Raw genomic sequence first — 22,340 nt, forward strand, 5'->3', positions numbered from 1 at the left:
TCGCAAGTCCAAATACTCTCCACCTTGATCTGATCGAAGTGTCTTTATTATTTTACCTGATTCATTTTCAACTTCAGCCTTATATTCTTTAAGCTTTTCAAAAGAATCAAACTTGTTCTGAATTAGGTAAACATGACCATACCTTAAATAATCATCAATAAAACTAATGAAATATTCATATCCTCTCCGAGCTTTGACATCTATTGGTCTACAAAGGTCCGAATGTACGAGCTCTAAGGACGTTTTGGCTCTAAGACCTTTTCCAGTAAAAGATCTTTTGGTCGTTTTTTCTTCAAAACAGGAATCACATGGAGGTAAGGAGTTATCTTCTAACTGACTTAGAAGTCCACTCTCAACCAATCTCCCAATCCTATTGAGATTTATGTGTCCAAGTCTTAAGTGTCATAAGAAGGCATTGGAAGAAACTTTTTGTCTTTTATTCTGAGTTACAGCTGTTCTAAACATTTCAGTATTTAAGACAAAATTTTCTCGTGTTGGTCTTAACTTATATAAGTTGTTTTCTAGTATAGCAAAACAAATATGAATACCTTTTCAGAAAATGAATGCTTCATTAATTTCAAAAGATATTCTGTACATATGTTCTAACATACAAGAAATTGATATTAAATTTCTCTTCATCTGAGGTGCATACAAGACATTCTTAAGTATGATATATCTATCATTAAAAAACAACTTCAAGTCTCCCACTGCTTTAGCTGAGACCATTTCTCCAGTTCCAACTTTGAGAGTGATCTCGCCCACGGAATGCTTTTTCCAAGAACTATTTTCCTGAAATGAGAAGCAAATATGATTAGTGGCTCTTGAATCTAATATCCAGGTAGAGTTTTCATTTTCCACTAAACATGTTTCAAGAACAAGTAAATCAAATTTACCTTGTATTTCCTTCTCTGCTTTTTTTCTGAGCAAGGTACTTTGGGCAGTTTCTTAACCAATGCCCATCTTCACCACAGTGGTAACACTTACCTTTCTCTGCAGTCTTCTTTCCCTTGTTCTGTTTGGGAGTCTTCCACTTTCCCTTCTTTTCTATTTTTTGATTAGGTTTTGAGGGTCCAGCTTTAGGTTTAGAGGACGATCCTCTTGTGAATTTTCTTTTTGTAGTAGCAACATTGCTTCTACTTCCTTTCCCTTACCCTTGGTAAGATTTTGAAAACGCTAGAGCTCATTCAAAAGGGTTGTCAAATTAAACTCTATCTTGTTCAGGGACACATTTGTTTGAAATGGTATGAAGCTCTTCGGAAGATACTCTAAGATAAAGCTAACATGATTAGCCTCATCAATGGCACCACCATTTACTTCAGCAATATTGAAATGCATCATCATGTCCAGGACATGTTCTGTAACAGAGGTTCCCTCATTCATTCCCTTAGTGTAAATGTATTTGACTTCCTTGTGTCTTAGGGACCATTCTGGTTGCCCAAACATTCCTTTTAATGAATCAATTATCTCTTTAGTCGTGGCTAAGGATTCATGTTTCTTTGCTAAAACATCAGACATGCTAGCAAGGATGTAGACATGGGCTTTCTCATTGGCTTTTATCCATCGATCGTATGCTTCCCGACTAGTTCGGTTTGCAATTGAGGCAGGGGTTTGAGGAAATTCCTCAGTTAAGACAAATCTTAAATCATCAACCACTAGTATTGTGTTAAGATTTGATTTTCATGCCGCATAATTATCGCCGTTAAGTTTTTCGGAAGCTAACAATTGAACTATCAAGCTATTCATGCTGAAAAAAAAAACATACTTTGTTTAGAAACTATAATCTAATAAACCAATCTTTTAAGCAAAAGTTAATAAAGTACCCATCTTTTATGTTTTACAACGATAAATCAAAAGTTCAGAATAACCTCTACCGAAGGGTAACCAATTACTTGTCCTTTCAATCAAGACGATCTTGACCAAATGCTAACTGACAAATATCTTATATTTACTTAGCATTTAGTTACCATTATTTTGGTCAAGAATATACTAACTTTTTAGTAATTTTTGTAAGTGTAACCCTCCATTTTCGGTCTTCAGAGATGAGAATCTTTATGCTCCCGAAAGTGGAAAGACAATATGAAAACTTATTCAAGAAGCCCTATCCAAATGTGGAGTTCGCGGTGTTCCGAATCTTATAATACAGCCCTCCGAAGGGTACGTTGCTCTAGAGTAGACAAGCAGGTTCATTATAAAAATCTCACGGTGCGACCCAGTAAAAGAGACCGTGGGATGTATTGTCATATATCCCTCACCCACTTACTATGAACTACTTCCCCCATTCACCTTGTTCATAGCCCATGCAAACATTCTCCAACGGAAGTCCGCTCCTATGCACGGCCCAAACCCCTACATGAATTTGGGGAGGCTAGAGCTAAAAGTACAATCACTACAAGAAATTTAGCCTTTAATGTCGATTTAAAATCAACATTAAGGCCTTTAATGTCAGTTTGCAACCGACATCTTTACGAGCGTTATTAAAGGACTTTAATGTCGATTAGGCTTTAATGTCGGTTATAAACCGACATTAAAGCCCTCTTTAATGACAGTTCAAAACCGACATCATTAAAGGCCTTCAATGTCAATTATAAACCGACATCTTTAGTGGTGTTATCGAAGACCTTTAATGTCGGTTTGTTTCTGGGCCCATTTTTTTAAATTTATTTTTATTAAATCGTTGCATTATTGTCTATTTTGTATGACGCCAAATAGTTAAAAATGGAATCTTTTACTTGTAAATATACAAAATGAAATCTTAATATTGTATACATTTATATATACAACTTGGCTCCAAACACAAAGAAATTAAGAAGTTTAATTATTACATTAGTCATCCTTTGCAAATATATATATATATATATATATATTGAGAGAGCAATAATTAAAACTGCAACCAATAACAAACTAGAATGCTCCACAAATGACCAACTTCAAGATCTTGTCACAAAGATGAGGGTCTGGCTAATTGTACTCACTTGCAGCCATTTCTTCTATTGCAGTCATTTGTTTAGTGATAGCTCTCTATGAGAGACATAAAGATGGTTGAATTGATAAGTAACAAAGTTATGACCTACTTGATAGTAGAAATATTCACATTTGATTACTAATTAATAAAGCAAAGGATTTGTTACCACACATAACTTTTCTTGTGAACCTCATCGTGCAGATGATTGTTGAGGGAGTATAAGGCTGAGAGAAGAAAAATATTGCTAAAGTCACAACCCTAGAAAAACATATTAACAAGTTAACAATCACACAAGTATTCCTTTATCCTTCAGAAAAGATAGAGCATAAGTTGAAAGAACGTAGCTAGTTAGGATATGAGTTAGCATGATATGAAGTAATAAATTGAGGCACTTATATAAGTTTTGCACACGAGAATAGTAAAAACTTAATAGGTTCAAACTGCAATATAACATCTACAAATCTTTAAAATGTTATCTACATCAACTGGCTTGCCAAAGTCTGTAATACAATGTTAGCCACTAGGTGTTTATGCCTGTACAAGTTTAGAAGGCCAGTACCAAATCATACAAATTTACAATAGTTGAACCATGAACCTCTCAGAATACACCCTGAAGTCTGAAACATAAGAGATACCTAAAAAAAATACATGATAATAAATGCTATAAATTTAGCTTGAACAAATCTTTGGATCGAATACAACCAAGAGGGAAAAAAGCCTTTTAAGTTGATCCTCTAAGAGATGTTATAGAAAATACGTTTGATCCTTGACCTAAGAAAAATAATATTCAAGTAAAATAAGAAATCTTTATTTTGGAACAAGAAGGAACAAGGAAGGGATAAATGTGTTTGATGATAAACCTTGAATAGGTAAGTGATACATAAATCAGAAAGCTTATTAATGATGTTTGTTTCTTAAAGGATTGCAACAAAAATTGGTCGTATAATGCAATATTAGTCATATCTATTTTTGGATACTTTTTCAATAAGGTATTGTAATTAAGAAGCTTCTCAATAAGGTCAACATCAGCATTCGCCTACCACAGTAGCGAACAAAACCCAAAGCATCAAGTGCATCACTTTTTGATATCTGACATACTAAATATCCATAAGATAACCAAACAAAGCATAATTTCATAAATTTCTTAGCATAGTCATACGAATTTACTCATAATTTAAGCCTTTGGTATTCCTACATTACATTAACTTTAGAAAATGTTGTTACCTCTATCTCTGTTCATTAGCATATTTCCTAAACTCAATGTCACGCTGCCTTTGCTGAAGCAAAAAATATATACAAATATACAATTGCAAGTCCTCGCAGTCGAAACCTACATAATTCAGTAAACATCACAAACAAAACAAAAATGTAAAAAATAGAAACCAGCTTATTTAACAAAAAAAAAAAAAAGGTTCAAAGCAAACCGAATCATTCGATAACAGATTCAACAATCCGGAAATCCAAATGTGATAAGTGTCAAGTTCAAATACTTAGCATAATGGTCCAAGTTATTATTGATAAACATAAGTACACTATTGATCTTCAAATATCTTTACTCTTTTTCCTTATTAGGTTTGAGATTACTGTTACATCTCCAACCGTACCACTTTTTTTAAATATATTTTGAAATATTTTTATACAAATTTCAAATTCTTGTTTTAAACATGATTAATTGTTCTCTTTATTCTCTTCACCTAACAAATAGTTGTAATATACTTTAATATTAGCCAAAACAGACACAAGTCCTTTTCCAACAGTATACTAATTTGATGAAATAATATTTCTTTAATAAAGATAGAGAAATTTTTAACTCCTATTGTTTATAAAACTAATGACCTTCTGACGTCTAAATTCTAATGAATGATAATTTAAGGATGGTGATATAAGAATGTTCTTAGAAAGTATGGACAAAAAGGATAGAAGATCATCTAAATCAAGTATAATATAGTTTAAGGACAGTGATATAAGGTTGAAATCAAATAACAATCTTGTATGAATTGAGATTTGTGAAACATAGATGAGGGATATTTGTCAAATGGTCCAGGTATATATAACCAAAGAACATAGAAACCTATAATTGCAAGAAAATATGGTCAAGAATTTCAAGGGTTTGCAACAAAGAAGTGCTACTTTGGGTTGACCATCTTATGATAATTTTATAGATAATTATAAAATATACTTTGAATTTAGGTTATTTAATTTACATTGATAAACACTTTCTATGTTCTCTTAAAATAAATAAATAATTATGGTTCAAACAATATTGAATAAGCATATGTAAATTATATAAATAGTGAATCTTACTTGTCATGTCATGGATTATAAAGATTTACAGTAATTTAAAGAAGGTGATGCAACCGATTTCACCATGAGGAAGTCTCTCAAGTTTTCTAAATTCAATCTTCACTGCAGGAACACCAAAGAAGACCGAAAACTCTGTATTATCAACCACCGTCTTTGAAGATCCAAACTCAGAAAGAAAATCAAAATCCGTCCAAATTTCCACTTGTTCTTCCACCGCGTCGTTTTTCGGATCATGTCTAAGCAAAAACTCACCATGTTCAAGCGAAAAACTACACAATGCCAATAGAAGAACAGTCCTCTTCGTCATGGCGGCCAACATGACGGCGTCCACATCTACAATCGCCACCACGATCTCTACCACCGAAGCCTCTGCCAAAGCCGTTGCGGTCTCCTCCTCACTCAGCCATGATTATTGTTATTGAAGAAGCTGCAGTGAAAATGAAAATGACGGAAGTTTGAAAGTGTATGAATTGAAAAAACCCTAAAGAAGGTATTTATATCTGGGATTATTGGGAGTTAGGTTTGGAATGTACCTTTAATGTCGGTTTTTAAAAGAAGGAGTCTTTAATGTCGGTTTTAAACCGACATTAAAGCTTCATCTTTGATGTCAGTTTAAAACCGACATTAAAGATCCGCATTTTAAAAACCGACATTAAAGATCTGTATTTTAAAAACCGACATTAAAAATCCACATTTTAAAAACCGACATTAAAGATTCGTGTTCATTTTTTTAACTGATATTAAAGGCCAGATTTCTTCTAGTGAATACTTTTCTCCAGCTAAAGTGTTCTATAATGATTTTTGGGTAAATTATTCAGGAATTTATTTAGGCTAACTTAAACAAATCCTAAATCTAGGTAAAACATCCAAGCATAACTTTTATACTGGATTTTAACTTACGATGTCTAAGTGATAAACCAATTTTATTACCTTACATCTCTCACGCATGCTCATAAAATTAGGTTAACTAGGCTCAAGAACTGATTACGATCTCCAAGTAGGAGGTGTTCCGTAAACCGTGAACTTAAAAACCTCCACTTCTTAGTCATCTTATCTAAATTTTTGACAAGATCGAATCAGGTGTGCCTCTTGTAACCTAGTTTTACAAGATATCGACCTAAATCTAATTTTGGAAGATATGGTATTAACCTAAGTGAGCATGCATTTTATCTTTATTATAGATTTTAAAGTCTAATTTATTTTATAACAATTATAAAACTCTTAGATAAACCTATAAAATTCATCTAGGAATTTAACAATATGGTATTTTTGATTTATTTAACTTTTAACTAAATCAATAATTGATTAATTTTGTTAAATCATATTTAATAAAATTAATTCAATTAATCATATTAATTTAGATTTTAACAATTAATTAATCATATTAATTAATTTCCATATTAATTTCTCAACATGCATGAACATGTTAACCTACGGTGAGATTTTAAAACTATATGTCATACAATATGCACATACAATTTTAGTAATAATTAAATCATACATCACATGCAAGAGTAATTAAAACACCCTAAAATGGATTGGTTTTGGCTCTCTAAATTAAGTTAAAACTAGATTATTACAATAATAATTTGATGGAGTACAATAACCGCTAGATAATCCTTACACGATCACTGAGCAGAAAGTCGCGTATGGGCGATCGTTTATAATGGTAAACGATCGTTTATAAGGTAAGTGATCGTTTATAGGTGCCAACGATACGCGTACTATACGTGATCGCTGAGCATGTAAATGATCATTCAAGCGATAGTGTTTTGCGTACCTTACGCGATCGCCAAGCTAGTAAACGATCGTTCAAGCGCTAGCATTACGCGTACCTTACGCGATCGCCGAACTGGTAAACGATCGTTCAAGCGCTAGCGTTACACATACCTTACGCGATTGTTGAGCTGAAAAACGATCGTTCAAGCGTTAGCAATACGCGTACCTTACGCGATCGCTTAGCGGTAAGCGATCGTTCAAATACAAATGATACGTGTACCATATGCGATGGTTTAGCAAGTAAACGATGGGGTCTTATTTAAACGATACGCATACCATACGCGATCGTTGAAAGGGTGAACAATAGGCTTGAAATAGCTCCTTCCCGGGTCTGAGCATCAAAACAACACTTCTTCTTCCCGAATGAAGTATTTACAGCCTAAAATCAACTCTAATGACTCCAATAAATTATAGACTCTTTGCAAAAAAATAAATTAAGTCACCAACAGAGCTAATTACAATAATTAATGCAAATAAACAACTTAATTTAGAGCCAAAACCAAAACTAATCCATTTTAGTTCAACCATGTTAATTTATCATATAAATTGAAAGAACCCACCACATGCATATGAGTCAAACTAAACATGCTCTGATACCACATGTTGGGAAAAACAACACAGAGTAGGCATGCACAACGGAAGAAAAGATCATGCTTTACTCTATATGCATCCAAACAATTTAGAAACTAACATGCAACTTTTAAATGAAAGACCTAAACAATGAGTGAAAAAAGTAAACAATGAGCTTACCTTTGAAGTTCTCAACTTCTACTTCGTTTTAAAACTTCTTCTCTACCTTCAGATCACGAGCAAGGACAACCACTAAGTTGACCTACTAATCTCAGGACTAAGAACTGAGTTGTGAGACTCGTTTCTATGAACTCGTTTAGAGAGAAGGGAGGCGGTTAGGTGTATCGTTTAGGTAATCTTTTTTTAGAAAACATCATACTTTTCTCATTCTGTAATGAGAAGTTTATATATGAAAATTACATGCAAATTGCATGCAATTTATTTCATATAATCTCAATACCTAATTAATTCATTAACTCTTTAATGGAATTAGTGGCTTCTAATTCACAATAAGTTACCACATTACCCACTAACTATTAGTTAATTAAGAAATTAGTCAAAAGGGCAATTTGGTCATTTGACCAATTAAGTCAAAGTCAAACTTTGACTTTTCTTAGTCAAAAGTCAACATTTTGACTTTTTGCTATTTTTCCATCTTGACTAATCTTAACCTCCTGAGTATGAATCTGCATTCATTTTTCTAAAATTCAAATCATATTTGAATATAAATCCGATCAAAGTTTTGTTTTTCAAAGTCAAAAGTCAACATGTTGACTTTTACAACTTTGACCGTTTCAAAACTTTCCAAGCTTTTAAATATGAATCTACATTCATATTTATTTAAACACAAAGCTTAAAGTTTATACCAACCGACTTATATCTTATATACTTGTCGGTTTCTCTCTCTTTTCCTAATTCGAACAATTCGAATTATTCCAACATACTGTTCTTAGTTGAATCCATATGAGCTAGTAGGGGAACCTAACAGACCTATAGATCATGGGGTCCAATGATTCGAGATTAACTGACTAAACTCTTTTAGACCAAATTTAATCAACATTCGTTAACTAATGAGTCATTCCATTATAGACTCATAGTTGCACTCCCCTCACTATAGATATATTTCTGTTCACCTGATATAACCATGATGGGTAAGTCGATCCTTCACAGGTTGTTCGTAATCTTGGCTGGGTCAAAATACCGTTTTACCCCCAAGATTACATCTCATTCCTTAAGACCCACTGATCCACTATTGAACAATTGGTTTAAGGTCCAACCTATAAACATGAATCCTTCTCGGACAAATGAGAAGTGGGGCCCCTTGTTCAAGACTTGTATTCAGTCCTTAAGAGAACAATCTATCTACTATCCCAGAAGTGGGTAAGAGTTAATTCCATCTTGCACCCTATGTCCCTAGCTATCTACTCGGTCTTACCCCTAAAATGGGAGGCTTATTAGGCCAGCAATGATGAGCTTCCTTCACCTATGCAGATCTAAGGATACTACCGAATGAACAGAAGTTCATAGTTAGCTCAGGATTAAGATCAAGTTACCTAGGTCATCATAATTGAAATAGTCAGTTTATAGTTTACGGTGTTATAACTAAAAGTGACAATTTCGTGGTTCCAGTCTTATGCAATCCATTTACATAGGATGCTCCCACTCCTATGTCTCTACATGAATGATTCAGGATTACATCGTTTATACTAACTACGGAGCGGGCCGCATCCATAGTGTTTTTCCAGAATAAAGCGTCCAACTTTATTCATACACTATAGACTATTTGGGCTATTAACTCGTACTTAATTCATGTTTATGTCTCTACATAAAGTTCAAGTATATTGACAAACTTAGTAAAATAGCCTCGGGACCTTAATATTTATTGGTTTTAAGATTATAGCATTCAATAATAAACTTTATTGAATTAAATAACAAAGTACGAGTTTTAGGACATAAATTTCAACAATACAAATATTCATATTTTATTTACCGAATTTTGAAATTTTTATTCAAAAACATGTTTCATTAGCTTTTGAAAATACGATGTTAATTTTGACGTTTTGTATGCAAGCTTTTCGTGCCAAAAAATTAATTAATGTGTTACACGCAAAAGAAATTACATGTATTTTCTTTAAATTGATGTTGTAAGTACAATATCGAAAAATTACTTATCATTAACGATCAATTTTTTTAAAAAAAGACGACCAACGTAATAGCATTGAAACGAAATGAGATATGGGAAACAAATGTTTTTCTTTTCGAATGTAGTTAAAGGACGAACATCAATTATATTGTACAACTCTATTTTGAAATATAGTATTAAAATAATAAAAATATTGATAATAACAATTATAATAATAATAAATTTCTTAATTTAAAATAATAATAATAAATTTCTTAATTTAAAATGATGATAATAATAATAATGATAATGATGATGATGATGATGATGATGATGATGATGATGATGATGATGATATCACACCTTTTGAGGAAGAAAGAGAAGGAATAAGAAGGAATAAGAAGGGATTGAGAGGAAGAAAGAGAAGGATTAAGAAAGAATAAGGGAGGATTAAGTATATTTTTTTTCCTCCCCTTATTCCTTGATAGTCCTTTCCTTTCCTTCTCCCAAATGGTGCCTTCCAATTCCATTCTCTCTCTTTTAACCCTTCCAATCCCCTCTTTTAGCCATTTTAGGTGATTATCGTCGATTGACTTCCAACGACTGCTGTCGCCAACCTCTGATTATCATTTTACTGCAATGACTGTACCCAACCACCATCTACGATCATCGTTACCAAACTTCTATAAAAATCTCCAAGGACAATTCTGTTATTATAATTTGAAACAAACATCCATACATATACATATACATACATACATACATACACATATTACATAGGAGCTTTTGCAAATTTAGCAACCATTTGAAAGAAATTTGAGGAAAGAACTTAGATTTAACAAAAAATGATGATTGAAAATCTGGATAAAAAAATGGTGAAAAAAAAAGGAGGAGATAAGGATACCGAAAACGAAGATTGAACGAATGATAGTTTTTTTATTTTTTTTTATTTTTTAGATAACCTACATAAAACCAACTGAAAAATAGTGTTTAAGAAAAACAAACATTTTTTATTATTAGATTAACTTTTTATTATGAATACAAATGTGATACGTAGGTTTAAAAAAAGAAGAAGAGAAAGTGGAATATGAAGCATCAAAGGGAGATGATCTAAGAGAGAAGAATGTAGGATGGGAGTTTGAGAATAATAAAAATTTGAAAATAGAAAATATTTTCAAAATATTTTAGAGATTAAAATTTGCCATATTTACAAAATTTAAAAAGTACGTGCTATAATTGCTAAAACCTAATCTCATAATACTACCCAGTACAATTTTTCTATTACATATATACATACACACATAGATACATATATACATATATAAACTTTTAGTCTATAACAAATTAAACAATTTTTTTTTAAACATTCTAAAGTTGCTCAACAAAATCAATTAAACTTTGTCCTCCACAATTAAGAACCTATGAGACTCAAAAAAAAAAAAAAAAAAAAAAAAGAAAAGAATCACCAAAGAGAAACTTCCAAATCAAAGACCCATAGGAGAGAATCAAATAAACTGGGCAATACAACATCATACCAATCCTTAACCAAACTAAACATAAAGCAGAACGCAAAATTGATTTTGAAGAAAGAAAAACTCAGACCAATTGTTTTGTGATTATTCAAATTTACATATATACCCATCGAAGAGCAACTTTAGAGAGAGAATTAGAAAAATATAAACCAAATCTGAAACCTAAAGAATGAATTTCTCAATAGAGATGCAATGAGGGTCACTAAATAACCATTTTGATTGGGAAATATTAAGATTGATTAAACTATACCATTATTAGTATGTTTTCTTTTTAAAGGTTTTGAAGAAAAGAGCTTTGAAATTTGATTATGTTTTTAGTTCCATTCCATTCTAGCGAAAAGAATTTGTGTAAATTGAAACTAACTACTAACTTACCACCAACAAATAAGTAGAAGGAAAATGAAATGGAAGATCAACACTTTTTTGCTCTTTGCATCTTCTTCGGTTCCAACCAGGCCTAACAATTCTAGGATCGAGTAACAATTTTTCGCATCCATTGATGAAATTCTTGAGATGTTCGAACAATATAAAGTGAAGAAACATATGAGATTTGAGAATGATACACCGTAATTCGAATTGAGAGGTAATTTTGGAATGTGGAAAAGTTTAAAACGTGATTTTAGTTTTGAGGATATTTTGTCATATTTCCCAAATTTAAAAAAAGAAAAAGAAAAGAAAAGAAAAGAAAGACATGAGTGGTAAAACCCCAACAGCCATGGGTTTAATGGTGTGGTTACCCCCAGTAATAATAAACGATCCAAGGTAATGGTGTGCCCAATCTATTCCGAACTTCGAAGGAGAATTATAAATGTTCTATTAAAAAATTAAATTAAATAAACGAAAAATAGGAGGCCCAGGCCGCTGCTGCCTACGACGGTTTCCGTGCTCTGCCTTCGCCTACGAATCCCCAAGCTCGCGATGGGATCCATAGATGTCCAATCAACCAGCGCTGAAAATGGATCCGCCCCCGCCTCCTCTGCTGATGGTCGTCAAAAGTCCCTTCTCACCGACGGTATGAACCACATATCTAACGACCCAGACGGAACGCCCCCTGATAAGCCTAAGGAGTTGGGCCCGACCAAGAAACGAATGTCCTCCATGCTTCCTCTGGATGTCGGGACCCGTGTCATGTGCCGCTGGAGGGACGGGAAGTACCATCCCGTTAAGGTCATCGAACGTCGCAAGTTGCAAGCAACTGGTTTCAGTGATTACGAATACTATGTCCATTACACCGAGTGTAAGCTACTCCTCTGAAGTTTTAATTAGTATGTGGTTATTTGGTTTTTCAGAATCAAGCTGGAATGAGTAATCCAGAGCTGAAGTTTTTGGTTGTTTTGGTCACTAGATTGGTGGTTTAGGGTTTTGTTTTTGGTGAATTAGGGTTATTCAAATATGGGCAATTTAGGGGGTGCCTTTTGTAGTGAGTGAGACAAGTAGCTTATGCAGCAATGGGGGCTTTGCTCTTCTTTCACGGACCATTAACTTGATAAACTACATGGGTGCATCCCTATTTTTCTTTAGCCCTAGTGTTCATTGATAAAATGACCAGTCTCTTCTATGTTGAGTTTGGAGTTTTCTTTCTCCTTATCTGGATTTTGTGACAGTCAATAGGAGACTTGATGAGTGGGTGAAGCTTGACCAACTTGATCTTGATTCGGTCGAGACGGTTGTTGATGAGAAAGTCGAGGACAAGGTAAAGCTTTCTTCCCCCCTTCCACCTTCATTTCTAAAATTCAACCAGTCCACTTCCGAGGCATTGTCACCGTTTTAAGGTTATCCTTGGTTATCAGTTGGTCCTTTTGGAAGCCATATTTTTCTTGTAAGTATTTAATATGAGGATCCTATACCTGCACTTGAAGGTAACAGGACTGAAGATGACCCGGCACCAGAAGCGGAAGATCGACGAAACCCATGTTGAGGTATGTGTTCCTAAGGATGCATCTACTCCTTTCCTAGAGCCTTTATATCATGGTTTAAACAATTAATTGACGAGCAATCCTTTATAAGACAGAATACTACATGGGTATTTGCCAGTAGTGAGTTAAAGCATTCTGTCACAACCAGCAGGTGTAACTTGTAAGGGAAAGCGTGAAACTCTCTTGTTAGTAGTAGTCTAGTAGGTAATTTTGTTAGATGGTGTAGTAAAAAAGGTTGATACTTACTATTCAGATGTTATGATATCAAATTGGAGTGTTCAAACAAAATTTCCCTGCTTTCTTTATGAAATGTCTTATAGGGCCATGAGGAACTTGATGCTGCCAGCTTGAGGGAGCATGAAGAATTCACGAAAGTGAAAAATATTGCAACAATTGAACTTGGAAGATATGAGATTGAGACATGGTATTTCTCCCCATTTCCACCAGAGTACAATGACACTACAAAGCTCTATTTTTGTGAGTTTTGTCTCAACTTCATGAAGCGCAAAGAACAACTCCAGAGACATATGGTGAGATGTGCTCCAAATCTTGTCTTGTGATGTTTATGAATGGGATTAGGTTAGGTCAGTATGTATGTAAAGAGAATGTTGAACTTCTGTTTGGCCTTACTTCCAGCCTGATGAGTGACGGCTGCATCTTCCACTGATTAATGTGGGAATTGTTGGTTGTGCTTGAACATCTTGGCAAATGATTTTACTTATCCCCGATTTGAATTTAAAGCTTTATAGGAGGTTGATAATTGATGTGCGATAGCTTGATTTTAGGAGTGCTATATTCAGATTGTCCAAGCAGTATGTTTCATGTTAAGCCAACTGAGCGCAGCTATTACCTTATATATCGTGATACGATGAAAATTGTAATAATGTTGTGTCTTTGAGGGTATCTGACTATTATAATACGACCTTACTTGAACAGGATCTGTTCTATAGGTTGTACAACTGTGTCCTTGAGTTCAATTGTTGCCAATATTTTTCAACAATTGAACTTGAAAAATATTGCAACAATTATAATAACATTTTTCGCAATGAAATAAGATGTGTTTTTCCTTATTATAATGTCCCGTTTGGGAACATCTACAATTGAATGTATTTTCTCAACTGGATTGTTTTTACATGTTTTACAAACAATCTTAAGTTATGTGCTTCTGTTCACGTAGAGGAAGTGTGATCTGAAGCATCCTCCTGGTGATGAAATATATCGATGCGGTACTTTGTCAATGTTTGAGGTAAGGTTTTGATTAGTTTTTCAATCGTTGGGCTTCTTCATGCTGAGTTGTTGCCTTGTAACCTTGTTTTATTTTCTCTTGTATCGTAAATTTCCTTTATCTTCCCAGTTTTAGACTATTCTAGTTTCTGAATTCATTTTTGTTATGGTTATGAATTCCACAGTGAGAATTTTCATTGCATTCTAACAGTTCGTGCAAGTCCGACATCTCCTTATTTGCATTGTGTGAAGAAAGATTAAATTACTATTTAAATGATAACTCCATTGACCTTTTACCCTGTTACAAACAATGATGCTCCTGAAGTAGTACGACAATAGTTTTATTTCTGTAGATTATAAATTCCTTATATAATAATTTTTTTGTTTATTTTTTCTGAAACAGGTTGACGGAAAAAAGAACAAGGTTTATGGGCAGAATCTGTGTTACTTAGCAAAGTTATTTCTGGACCACAAGACTCTCTACTATGATGTTGACCTTTTTCTGTTTTATGTCCTGTGTGAGTGTGATGATCGAGGGTGTCACATGGTTGGATATTTTTCGAAGGTGACTTTTTTGGTTCAGTATAACTACTATTCAAATTGAAATTGTTTGATTATAACCTAAGGGGAAACTGAATGGTGCCGTCATTGTTATTATTTGCTTTTTTTTTTTTTTTTTTTTTGGGGGGGGGGGGGGGGGGGGGGGTTAGCCAAAAAAGGACTGATGGGGACAAAAATTTTCATTCTTGATTGAACACGGAAGGGAGCATGTTGTTAAAATTTTTTGGGCAGGGAGATCCATCTAAGAGCTAGAGAAATTATAAAATGCACCAATGGTGGGAAATCTATATTTTACAGTTGAATTATTGCCTGTTAAAATTAGGCTCTTTGCTGCTGTGGTGGGTTGTGTGGTTGTCTCCTTTCCTCCTATTTATGGGTGGGGGGTTGTGGGGAAGGTATGAGAACATCACTGTTAACTAAAACGAACTGATAGGGACTCTAAACTCTTGAATGAATATGAGAGGAAGTATGATCATTAACATTTTTGGGCAGGGAGATCCATCTAAGATCTAGACGAATTACAAAATGCATAGAGGGAAATGCTATCACTTAAGTTGAGTTGTTCTCTGTCCAAATTTGGCTTTGTTGCTACAGTGTGCTTTGAGGTCAGTTGGTCTCCTTTCTTTTATTTAGGTATGTGAAGAGTTTGGAACTGTTCCTGAGACATTGAAGAAGTGGTTGACTACGTGGAAAAAACATTTTTCTCAAGGGGGAGACCTCCCATTCAGGCTGTGCCCCGTTACTATTTGTCTCTTTTTAGTTTTAGAATTCCAGTTTTGAAGTAAGAATCTCTTGAGGTTCATGAGGAATTTCTTGTGGAAAAGGTTTGAGGAGGGAGGAGGCTCGTACTTGGTTAAGTGGGAGGTGGTTGTGAAACCTATGGATTAGATACGGGAGCTTCCTACTATGTAAATGGCTTTATTGGCTAAATGGTTAAGGTTATTCTGTGGTAAGTTCTAAATGAGAGAGTTGACTCCATGGATTGTATCCAAGGGTATTCTTCTATGTGTTGTTCGTGCGGGCTACATGCACATTATTTGCAGGAGCACGAGGAGAGTCTTGATTATTTGTTTTGGGATTTTCATTTTGCTCTTTACCTTTGGGTTCTTCGAAAAACTAGTTCTGAGTCTGTGGGTCTCACAATTGAGTGGGAGGTCTATGGTGGAGGTGCTTTGAAATCCTTCTTTTAAGGAAATGGGCAAAGTGTTGTGACAAGCGAGTTTCTTTGCAGTTTGGTGGATATTTGGAGTTAAGAGAAACAATAGAATTTGAGAGAACTGGAGAGATCAGGTGAGAAGGCTTTTGAGATCGCTAGGTTTAATACTTCCTTGTGGACTTTGGTCTCCAGACTCTTTTGTAGTTATGATATTGCTATCGTTTTTTTGGATTGTAGTTTTTTTATTTTCTTTTTTATGTAGTTAGGGCTGGACTCACTTTCTGTTGGGGTTTAGTTTGTGTATCTCCTTGTATTCTTCCATTTTTCTCTATGCAAACCTGGTTTTTTACGCAGGGAAAAAAAACACCCATACATCAGCATCTAAAAATCTTTCTTATTTTCTTCAAACTGAATATGGCATATTGTAGCTGTCCTTATTCAGTTATGTATATTTTATTGATGATCTGAAAGCTGTGACCTTAGAAAAGCTTGAATTAAGTTGTCTTGGATATCATGGGGAAAGGAAAGCATTGTCGCAAAATTGAGAGCTGAATATATTGAAACCATGGTTCTAGAGAAATTGTTGCCAATGAAGAGATGGTCTCGAGTCATACCATCATCTTTATAGCAAAAAAACACGTTATAGGGACATTTATCTTGTGGAAGTCTCATACAGCATGAACCGGAGCAGATGGAAGGGTGCCTGTTATCTTATCAATGTGAAGCAGCATTGGCTTTCTGGAAAACGTTCCTTTTTTTCTTTTCAAGGTCTAGACTTCAACCTTCCATATCTTTTTTCAAGGTCTAGACTCTAGCATCTTCCTCCTGCCTTCTGGTTCTGAATCTCATCTGAGTTTCCAAGTACAAAAATCCACCCTAGTTTCAAATCAAGTTAGGTCCATTCCTCAGCAGTTCTGATCTGTTTTGCTATTGGGGATGCGGGATATATTTAGGAAAATTTGAGCTTAGTGCTTCATTGAAGAAACATTTAATCTTTTGGAAAGAAAGTCCTGCCATTCTTCTCCTTCAAGTTATAAGCATCAGAGAGGTCGGCCCTATCTTCTTTTCAGTTTTGGTGGAGTTCACAGGGCTCAATATTATGTTGTGGGCTACCTGACCATACCTTTTCTTTAGTAGGGAAAAAAAAATAGTGTTGAAAGTTAATTTATCTAATATGCAGGATACGCTGAATGTGATTAATGGCATACTTTCTTATCCGTGTCTTAGTAGTTTTTTCCTTCTACCTTTTGGTAGACTAATGGGTGTTTTAGTGCCAAAAGTGGGTGGTATAAAAATGAACGAAAACTTATGTCATGTGGATGATGGTATGTAAGGTGGATTTGCTTCTAAATTGCTTCAGAACTTATAAGCTGGTAACAAATTGAGAATTTCTTTTACCTTTTTAGGTGTTTGAATTAGGGCAGAATTATTTTTTTGACTATATTATCTGTTGGTGTGCAGGAAAAGCATTCAGAGGAATCCTATAATTTGGCATGCATTCTCACCCTTCCTCCTTATCAAAGGAAGGGCTACGGGAAGTTCTTAATAGCATTTTGTAAGTCCACATACATTACTCTGGCTCTTTCCTTTGGAATTGTATCTGCAACTAGCAACCTTGACAAGCCCTGTTCTCTAGCATTGAATAGGACCTGTAATTTTTTGCCCGTGTAGAAAATTTCTCAAGTTTAATTTGTTATTTTAGTTGGACAGTTCAGATTTGTCCTTCCCTGTTGTCTCACATTTGTTTCTAACGGAGGTATATATCTTTCATGAAACTGAGAGATCAGCTTATGAACTCTCGAAGAAGGAAGGTAAAGTTGGCACTCCTGAAAGACCTCTTTCAGACCTTGGGTTGGTGAGCTACAGAGGATACTGGACCAGAGTTCTTTTGGACATCTTGAAAAAGCACAAAGCCAATATCTCTATCAAGGTTTGCATTTTTTGCCACTTAATTAAACTTCACGGTTCGTAGTTTCATATGGATTCTATTGCTTGATGTCTTGGATGATATTTAAAATATTCAACTGATGTAACGTTCCTCTAAATTTATGCCAATTTCAAATAATTTTAGGATGTACTACTAGCCCTTAGATTTTGTACCTAAGACTTGGCACATTGGACGTCCCTTTATGTCAGGAGCTAAGTGACATGACAGCTATCAAGGCCGAAGATATTTTGAACACACTTCAAAGCCTGGAGTTGATACAATACAGGAAAGGGCAACATGTTATATGTGCCGACCCTAAGGTGCTGGATCGTCATCTCAAAGCTGCTGGTCGTGGGGGCCTAGAGGTGGATGTGAGCAAATTGATCTGGACTCCATACAGAGAACAGGGTTGATTATTTATCATGTCTGACCATAACCTAACTCTGCATGTACAATATTAGTGTAGAATTTAGTATAAAGCATAGGCATTGCCATTCCTATCTGATGAATGTAAACCTAGATACATTGAAGCCTGGATAATCAATGGTGTATACATTGAATTGACAAATGGTAGAAATCTAGCTCTTTGTACATCACTAGTTGCTTGCAATATCCTCGAGAATTCATCTTTAATTTATTTTTCATGTGTCACCCTTGACATTCACTCTTTTTCTCTTTCTTTATTCTGTATCTTGATTCAGGTTTTACTTGTGTAGGATATTAAGATTTAATTGTCGACTTTTGATCTTTTATTTTTCTTTTTACAAACAAAATGCAAAATTGGGCAGTATCTTTTGTATTTGTTTAGCAGTCTTGAGAAAAACCATAATGAATGATGAAAGAAAAAAGGTGGAGAGTATGATGATAGAATTTCAGCAGAACAGGAAGTACCGTCCAGAAGCCTTATTTGTCTAGTAGCTGTGATGGTAGACGTGGCAAGTAGACAAGAAAGCTAAAACAGCAACATTACAAATGAAGAACATGATCTTGCTTTGCTTTTCCATGATGGCTACATCCCCAAAAGAAATAACCTTTTTTTGGTGAAAGCAGAAATAAGATCCCTTTCTCTTCAAATTTTCTTTGGAAAAACAAAAGACTTCAACGGGACTCATCTAGAAAAAGTACAACTACTTTACATTTGCATCCTCCCTAGGTGAAATCCTCACTACTTTTTTTCCTTAACATTCTTCCCTGTTCCCTTTGCCCACCTCAGAGGTTTTAGATAAATTGAAAAAAAGGGGGAAAAAAACGTAAATTTGAGTTATAATAATAGGTAAATTTTCATAAATATAACAAATACACCCGTTTTGTTTTTTTTTTTTTAATATTTCAAGTTTGTTCTTTCTTTTTAGTCTTTTTCCTGATTTTTTTTTCTGTCATTTTTTTATTATTAGATTCAAGACCATGTACCAAATATAAAAGATCTATTTTTCTTCAAATTTTTATTTATTCAAGATTGTGTATTAAGTATAAAAGACTAGAAAAAAACCTCATTTCCAAATCTAGTTCTAAACTCAGGTAGTCAAATTTAAACGATAAACGATTGTAATTTTTTTTAGATTTGGATAGTCAAATCTAAACCATCAATATAAAAGAAATTTTTTGATAGTCAAATCTAAACCATCAATGTAAAATAAATAAACGGGAAAATCTTAAAAAACATTTAGTTAAATCTAAACGATACCGTAACCAAATATCAAACTATATTTTTGAAAAAATCTAGTAAAAAATATGTGTTTAAATTGTAAATTATTTTAGAACAAAATAATAAACATGATAACAAAATAATAGTTATAAATCTATAATAGTAAAAATTATTGCAAATAATATAATAACCATAAAATAGTCTAGTTTCTCGACATCCTAATCTAAAATAAATTTTTTTGTTCTCACTCATATTGTTTTAGATCATCAACACACCATCTGAGCGTATTTTTTCCATTGTGAGAAAACAGGAGGGGAAAAGTTATTTGGCAGCTAAACTTGGAAAAGGGAGGATAAAAAATCATTAGCACTCAGTCAAATTGATTAAGATGTTGCCCTGTTTCATTTAAAAATTGTCTGCCATTTTCTTCAGATCTGATGCATATATGTTGTTTATTTCAAGTGCAAGACACTGCAGTAAGGAAGAAGATATAAACAAGTAATTATCTTAATACAAAAACATGAAATTTAGAACAAAAGATGTTATGAACAATGAGTAACAATCACCACTGTTTTCAGCATCAGTGATTGAGATGCGACCACAACCTAAAAAAAAAAAAAAGACACAACAAAACAAAACAAAACAAAAAACAAAAGAACAGATCATTTACATATACTCTCCATTAAATCTATGAACACCCACTTCCAAATTTTCTCATCATACAGTCGTAATCTGAAGCCGATGCTTTGGAAGATGGGTTTGTTGAATCTCTAAACTCCGTAATACAATCCCACCTGATCTCCTCTTCCAAAGATTCTCCGTTTCCCCACTTTCTTCACCGGCTTTCTGCACTCGCCGGACCACCGGCAACGGAGGATCCAAATCCATTACGTTCAGTGGACCACAATTCCCATTTTCAGAAACACTCTTCTTGCCCGTAATTCCAGAATTTGGGGCCAATCTTCTTCTACTCCCACAACCGTTGACACCCGCCGTGGATATCGATACGGCGGTGGTGGACCTGGTGGAGACGGTGCCGGTTCTGGTGGTGGAGGGGGAACCCAAGAGGTTTTTGCTGGAGAAAAACTTCTTCAACTTGAAGTAACCAACATTGGGGTTGTTACCATTTTTACTAAAAACCGCATTTTTGGTCGTAATCAAAATCCTGTGAGAAATCGGAAGACCCGCAACTCTGTTATTCCGCTTAACTTGACCCATACATCCGATTCTCGGCGATAAAGGGTCAGCAGAAGAGGAGTCGAAACGGTCCCGATCGCATCTGGGTGGGCGGCCGTCTTTAATCGCCGGTTTAGAACAGAGCATCGGCAAGAAGATGTGTTTGTGGGTAACATTTTGTGGGTTGAAGCGATTGTATTTGTCCCCCATTTGTTGGAATCTGTGTTTTGAAAGAGAAAACAGAGGTTGGAGCTTGGCTGATGTATAACAATGGCTTCCAAGAGGTGTGTGCAGTGGAGGGAGAGAAATTAAAGAGAAGGAGTCTATCGGGAAGATAAAAGGAAAAAAAAAAAAAAAAAAAAAAAAAGTAGATGGGGAAATGGGTACAAAAATGTTGGCGGTGTTTGAGGTAGAAAAGGCTTGGTGGAAGTTTTGTCAAATATGAACAAGGTTGATTGAGTCTTATGTTGGTGTTTTTGGGAAGTTGTTCAAATACTTCTCTGAAATTTATATCAACTGTGAGGTTAATAATATGGATAAAGTTTCAACGTATTGATTTACCCCGATTATTACGATTTGTTGTTGAGGTCAATATTAGGATTAACTAAATCTCCATGTTACATGTTTACAAAATTCTATTTTACATATGGAACTTAAAGTGATGTTCTCCTTTTTGTTTATATATTAAAAATATTTTTATATGTGAGTGAATTCCACAGTTTTTCCATTAAGTTGCTTCTCTATTAAATTTTCACAATTTTGTTATATACACAATTTAATATGAAAAACTTTCTATCTAAGATTGTTGCTCATCAAAACCTAGAATACACCGAGGATTGTTTACTAATTTTCTTGATTTTAGATAACCTAAAATCATGGACCATTAAGTTATGATGTGGTAAAAGATTTATTAGGTTGAAGATGCTCTAACATTTTACTCAAATGATAAATATTGAAATTTTTACCGTTTATTTCTTTTTGTTCTTTTAGTACAACAATAGTAGTAGTTCTAATTACGAATCTCATAGTTATTAGCTAGTACATTTGGATTTCAATTAAAATTTTGTTGGCAGTATGTTAATGTATAGAAATATATATTGAGGTGTTGATTTAGTGTGATAATGTAAGAGGAGGGTCAAAGATTAACAACAAAAAAGTAGGATAAGGCCAAAGATGGGATTGGGTTTAGGGTTGTTGGTGTGAGGAAATTTGGTTAAGTTGAAGTAAAGTGAAGGAAGCATCTTTTTTAATAATAATGAGTGGTCCTTTCTTTCTCTTTTTCTTCTTTTATTCTTTTACATAATCAAAGCAATTCAACTAACGTTGATTCATAGCCAACTTCACACGCTTCACCCATTTTGCTTTGGTAAATCATGTGCCTTTGTCTCCTTCACTTGTTCACATCTCACACTCAATCCAATTCCTCTTCTTCATTTCATTACTAATCTCTTTCTAATCACAAAATC

General features: G+C 34.2%; 2 protein-coding genes and 1 long non-coding RNA gene across 4 annotated transcripts; 1 reads left to right on the forward strand and 2 right to left on the reverse strand.

The window, feature by feature from the left end:
• Positions 1–2,836: 2,836 nt before the first annotated feature.
• On the reverse strand, positions 2,837–5,714 carry LOC127150811 (uncharacterized). The gene is made up of 3 exons (XR_007823400.1): positions 5,267–5,714; positions 4,187–4,292; positions 2,837–3,597 (listed from the first exon to the last, which is right to left on the reverse strand). It is a non-coding gene; the product is annotated as an uncharacterized LOC127150811 (long non-coding RNA).
• Positions 5,715–12,069: 6,355 nt separating this feature from the next.
• LOC103499278 (histone acetyltransferase of the MYST family 2-like) lies at positions 12,070–18,690 on the forward strand. Of its 2 annotated transcripts, none has more exons than XM_008462254.3 (9): positions 12,070–12,506; positions 12,874–12,962; positions 13,129–13,188; positions 13,506–13,715; positions 14,363–14,431; positions 14,813–14,974; positions 17,588–17,681; positions 17,914–18,056; positions 18,263–18,690. In XM_008462254.3, the coding sequence occupies exons 1-9, from the start codon at positions 12,188–12,190 to the stop codon at positions 18,464–18,466; spliced, it is 1,350 nt and encodes a 449-aa protein (XP_008460476.1). In that variant the 5' UTR covers positions 12,070–12,187; the 3' UTR covers positions 18,467–18,690. The 2 variants fall into 2 exon arrangements, with proteins under 2 accessions (XP_008460476.1, XP_008460477.1); XM_008462255.3 differs by having other exon boundaries at positions 12,085–12,506; positions 18,198–18,690.
• A 1,662-nt stretch (positions 18,691–20,352) lies between these two features.
• On the reverse strand, positions 20,353–21,420 carry LOC103499279 (uncharacterized). The gene has a single exon (XM_008462256.3). It carries the CDS (start codon positions 21,082–21,084, stop codon positions 20,416–20,418), a length of 669 nt encoding a protein of 222 aa, XP_008460478.1. The 5' UTR covers positions 21,085–21,420; the 3' UTR covers positions 20,353–20,415.
• Positions 21,421–22,340: the final 920 nt, after the last annotated feature.

The sequence above is a fragment of the Cucumis melo genome, chromosome 9 (genome assembly GCF_025177605.1).
Source record: "Cucumis melo cultivar AY chromosome 9, USDA_Cmelo_AY_1.0, whole genome shotgun sequence".
NCBI lineage: Eukaryota > Viridiplantae > Streptophyta > Magnoliopsida > Cucurbitales > Cucurbitaceae > Cucumis > Cucumis melo.